Here is a 5,245-nt window from a genome sequence, read left to right as displayed (position 1 = left end):
ATCCGATAACATTCATTTTGGGATCTGGGGTTTTATATCACATATGTAAATTTCATGGCATACTCCAATTTTTATAAAAATGTTTCTTCTAGTTCTTCTAGAGCTATATGATATAGTGTCCGATCCTGATGGTTTTCATACTTTATTTTTCCCGGGTAATAAAAAACCCCGAAAACAATTTCAGCCTGATAGCTCTTAAGACGGCTGAGTAAAACGCATCCGCACAGACGGACGGACGGACGGACAGACGGACAGACGGACATGGCTATATCAACTCAGCTTCTCATGCTGATCAAGAATATATATACTTTATGGGGTCGGAAACGTCTCCTTCTGTGCGTTACAAACATCTGACCAATTTTATAATACCCTCTGCAAGGGTATAAAAAAACTACGAGAAATGTGTAAAAAAAAAAAAATTGCAATTAGAAAAAGGTAGACAAAAGAATAAATATATATTAAACAAAAAAAAAAACCACCAGAAATGTCTAAAAAAAAAAAAAAAATTGCAATTACAAAAAGGTAGACAAAAGAAAAATAAAGCCACAACCGAAATCCCATACTCTACAATACACAACGTGGCAAAGACAAAATCAAAAATAACGCCACAACCGGAGAAGGAATTACCAAAAGTGAAAATAGTCTGCCCAAACGACTGCGAGGGACCACTATATTCGCCGTATTGCGAATATACCTGTAGCCAAATCTAAATTATTCACATAATGATTCAATTTTTGGGGGATATATTTAAAATTTTATTGATTTGCTTTGCTCATAAATTGTATTCCTCTTTAAGATTTTGTTGGGCTGCAAATACTGCAAAAACTCGTCAAATATAGAGACAGAAATTTTTATGAGTTACGCGCGTAAATGTTGCATAATTGTTTTATGTACACTCTCGCGTTGTGCTCATACTCCGCCATATCTTTGCTCACTTTATTATTATTTTTTAAGCATCTTTGACACTTTGGAGCTAAAAACTTCTTACCATCTAGCAGTGAAAAGTGCAAAGTTAACGCCTTAAACATTTATGTGCAAGTGTGTGTGTGTTATGTGCGGGTGTAGTTGGTTGAAAGGATATATTTTATTTTAATTCCTTTATTTATAACATAAAAACAATAACATAAGAATATACAATGTTTTCTATCGGACTGCAGGCATAATACGAAACAATTTTTGCGGGACGTCCCAGGGGGAATTGCTTCGCAAAAACGTGTTGCTAGCATACTTATCCGTTTCTTGCGCGTTCCTCTTGTCTGAGGACTTGACAGACCACACCCGCAAAGCAAGGGCAGTGTTGATCAGGTCTGCCACCCTTTGTCGCTCGTTGTTGAACCTGACGCATTCAAACAAGATATGTCTTGCGTCTTCGACTGTGCTGCTGCCGCAGACCAAGCAAAAGGGTACATGCTCATTCCCAAACCGGTGCAGATATGATCTGCAGCATCCGTGACCTGAAAGCAGTTGTGTGAGTTGGAAGGAAACTTGCCCATGTTTTCTCTCCGTCCACTCCGTTACGTTTGGGATGAGGAGATGCGTCCACCTTCCCTTGCTAGAGGCATCCCAGCGTCTTTGCCAACGGCGATCGCCTTGGCTTTATCGGCAAGTAGGTCGATTGGGATCATACCCGCAATTACCAACGCAGCGTCCTCCGAAACGGTCCTGAAAGCGCTGCACACTCGAAGTGCGCATAGACGATATGTGGCTTTAATGCCTTTGCTGTATGACGGGACGTGAATAGCTTGCGACCATACTTGCGCTGAATACAATATCACTGACTTTAGCACACTCGCTAGCAGCAGCCTGCGCTCCTGTTTCGGGCCTCTGGTATTTAACATGATTCGGGGCAAGACCTGCCCAGTACTCGCCGCCTTGGTATGTACGTGATTCAGATGTTCCCGAAAGCATAGACGAGTGTCTATCCATACGCCCAGGTAACGTAAAGCCCGCTTTGAGGCAATCGCAGATCTTTCTTCTAGTATCCTAGCAACTTCCACTGTCTTCCTACTACTAATAAGCACCGCCTCCGTTTTTAACACTGCCAGTGAGAGACCGACTGAGTGAAGCCAGTTCGTACATAGGTACATTATGTTCCAGTAGTGACCCAGCGGGCCCAATACGGACCCTTGTGGAACTCCGGCAGAAATGTGGTGACTGTCGCAGCCCTCATCTGTGTTGAATCGCAGCACTCTCCCATCAAAATAACTCCGTATGATGGCTTGCAGGTATACCGGCGCTTCCAGCCTACACACCGACCCCAGGATGCAGCCCCAGTCCGCTGTGTTGAAGGCGTTCTTAACGTCTATTGTGACGACCAGGCAGTATTTTTTAGAGCCGCCCTTCCACCGGGAGCCCTCGATTGCATTTGCAGCAATATTAACTACTTTGCTGATTGCATCTATCGTCGACCTTGCCTTCCGAAAGCCGAATTGGTTTTCCGAGAGGCCATTGCTCCTGCTGATTAGATCGTTTAACCTAGTGTTGATTAGTCCTTCCAGGACTTTGCCGACTGTGTCTATTAGACAAATCGGCCTGTAGGAGGATGCTATGTCAGGTGGCTGCCCCGGATTTGGCAGCAATACCAGTTTTTGAACTTTCCACTGCGATGAAAAAACTCCCTCCAATAAGCATTTTTTAAAGGTTTCAACAAATGCTTCTGGGCGTAGCGTCATAGCCAGTTTGACTGCACGATTCGGGAATAAATCCGGGCATCTGTGGCCAGTTTACGTCCAGCCGCTTCCTTGCCCTTTGGTAACGCCTTCTTGCGGTTAGGCAAGCCCTTCGTAGATCTCCAATTTCATCATTCCACCAGAAGACTGGTTGGTGATGTTTATTGAATGGTCTGGAGCGGGCCATACTCGCATCGCAGGCTGATGCCAGCATGCCACATAGCTGGTCTGCCATGCCTTGAGCAGATCCCGCAGCCAGCGTCGCATCGTAAATTGCAGCTGTAAATGCCTGGGTGTTAAGCGTGTCAGCTTTATATGGTAATTCCACTGCCTGGGTATGCGTCTGTTGTGGTCGAGCTGCCTGTCCAAGGGAAAAAATGATGGCCTCATGGTCGCTGGCTGTGTAGTTGTCATCCAGCCGCCATGCAGCAATTCTCGCCAAGCTGTTGAACGTGTTGCGAGAGCCGCAGTTTAGAAGTGCGACGTCTAATGACGAAAGCGACTCTAGAACGGCGCGCCCGCGAGCATTTGTTATGCTGCTGCCCCATTCTTGGGCCCACGCATTGAAGTCTCCAGCTATTACGAACGGGCTGTGAGCTCTCGCGTCCGCCGCTAGTTCGTCCAGCGATTCGCAGAAGTCCAGATAGTCTAGACTAGGCGGGAAATAGCAGCAGTAGATCCACTTGCCGTTTATTAAGGCTCTGACAAAATGCCCGCCTGCTAGCCTCGAACGCAGTTGTACATTAGGACTGCCACATGCCCAAAGCACGGCCTTGCCGGAATTACTGCATATCCAATTCTCAGCAGACATCCTACGAAAAAGCTCACTTCTGATTGCCACGTCAGACCTCGTTTCGCGCACCTGCTGCTTCAGCAGCTCGTGAGCCGCTTCGCAGTGATTCAAGTTTAATTGGATAAAATTAAACATAGCGTTTTCGTGGGGCCGGTTTCTCTTGGCCGCTTGCTTTTGCGGATGGACCTAAGGCTGCCAGCTATATGTGCCCGCTCGGTGACACCTCTGGCTGCGAATAGGCAACAGTTGGCATTATTTGCGCAGTCTCTTACTTTGTGGTCCTTGCTGCCACATTTCAAACACCAAATCGTCCTGTCGATCGGGTCTTGGCATCGAGCCGCTACGTGCCCAAATGCCAGGCATCTGTAGCATCTGGTTGCGTTCTGGTTGAGCCTAACTCTGCATACTGAGTAGCCGATCTTTAGCTGCCCCGCTTTCAAAATTGTTTCTGCCACGTTTGCCGGAAGGCATAAAATTGCCTTTTGGGATCTGCCATAGGAAGGACGCAAGCTTTTTATATCATCTTCTGTCACCTATAGACTCAGCTGCATCAATACTGCATGGCATATTTCTGCGTTGGTGGCCTCTTTATCCATTTCCAACACGTCCAATCTGACAAGATTTGCCAACGATTTAGCCTCGACTTGGCCTTCAAGAGTGTAACGTACAAAGCCTTAACGTAGCCGATGGGCAGCAAAAATTATTGTATCTAATTAGAATGTGCCCCATGGTTGGGCGGCAAAAATTTCTGTAACTAAATATCTATAACCACGACACCACAAAGGCTTACCAACCATTGCAGTCGGAAACTATACGTTATTGTGTGAGGCCTATCTTGGTGTTAACACGATTCATCTGCGGGACTCTTAATGCGGCTAGCAAGACAATCGGTTGGGGTGGTTCTTTGATGAATGTGTTTCACCCACTCACACGTCAGCAACTTTAAATAAAGTCCCTGTGCTGAAACTCGAAATAGAATAGAGAGAAAAGAATAGAATAAAATAGTCCTAGTGTTGGCTGTATAGGTGTATCTACAGCCGCGCTCTCTACCCACCCTACCATGATTTTCCTTTCAGCGCTAGGGGAAAATCCCAGAACAAACATCCCTATTCACATTAGATTGCCCAAAAAGAAAGTTCAGAAAATTACCTCATTATAAAAATCATTATTATTCACTTAAATTAATGTATTCTCACAATCATTCATTTCTTAGAATCTAATGTTTCATTCTGTATTCTGAGAACAAAGTTAACTCACATTAAAAAAAAACCCAAAACCATTCCATAATATATATATAAGAAAATTTGCAATTTCATAAATGATCAACAAATTAATTTGTAATTACTAAAAAAAATATATAGCTCGAAACTTTAACGCATATCGATTTATATTCAAAGATAATTAAATCAATATCAAAAAAAATATTCTAAATACTCGGCATAGTTTCATGAACATTAACTTCTCTTTTTTTTTTTTTAAACTTCGACCCACTGTGCAAAAGCAAAACGCAACGCTTACATATGCAGCGTATAAAAATTAACCGTTCAAATTTTTTTTCAACTCTTCACATACAAAATGTTTCAATAAAACAATTATGCATATTTATTCACTCTTGCCTTTTTTTCTTTTGATACTTTTCACTTTTCAGTTCATTCTCTTTTTTTCTTTTCTTTACGCATGATTTTATTTGAAACACATTAGAAGTATATAAAAATATATAGAGGGGCAAACGGAGTGGAGATAAGCAACGACAATTGTTTTCGCTTTTGTCTTTGCATTGAAT

At 43.3% G+C, this 5,245-nt stretch overlaps 1 protein-coding gene across 1 annotated transcript; it reads right to left on the bottom strand.

The window, feature by feature from the left end:
* Positions 1 to 1,514: 1,514 nt before the first annotated feature.
* Positions 1,515 to 3,825, bottom strand: LOC124461242. Its single transcript, XM_047012795.1, has 3 exons — positions 3,735 to 3,825; positions 2,728 to 3,557; positions 1,515 to 2,558 (listed from the first exon to the last, which is right to left on the bottom strand). The coding sequence occupies exons 1-3, from the start codon at positions 3,823 to 3,825 to the stop codon at positions 1,515 to 1,517; spliced, it is 1,965 nt and encodes a 654-aa protein (XP_046868751.1).
* Between the last annotated feature and the right edge of the window lie 1,420 nt (positions 3,826 to 5,245).

This window comes from Drosophila willistoni, unplaced genomic scaffold, assembly GCF_018902025.1.
Source record: "Drosophila willistoni isolate 14030-0811.24 unplaced genomic scaffold, UCI_dwil_1.1 Seg285, whole genome shotgun sequence".
Lineage (NCBI taxonomy): Eukaryota > Metazoa > Arthropoda > Insecta > Diptera > Drosophilidae > Drosophila > Drosophila willistoni.
Note: the sequence above shows the minus strand (reverse complement) of the source record. Positions and strands in the feature narration are given on the sequence as shown.

Excerpts from the sequence above, each read along its gene's own strand:
- LOC124461242 (XM_047012795.1), bottom strand. The coding sequence starts at position 3,825 with ATGCCTGGCATTTGGGCACGTAGCGGCTCGATGCCAAGACCCGATCGA. Across the intron at positions 3,558-3,734 it reads GTGGCAGCAAGGACCACAAA|CGGCTCACGAGCTGCTGAAG; the intron begins GTAAGAGACTGC and ends ATCACTGCGAAG. Across the intron at positions 2,559-2,727 it reads GGGCAAGGAAGCGGCTGGAC|CCACCTGACATAGCATCCTC; the intron begins GTAAACTGGCCA and ends AATCCGGGGCAG.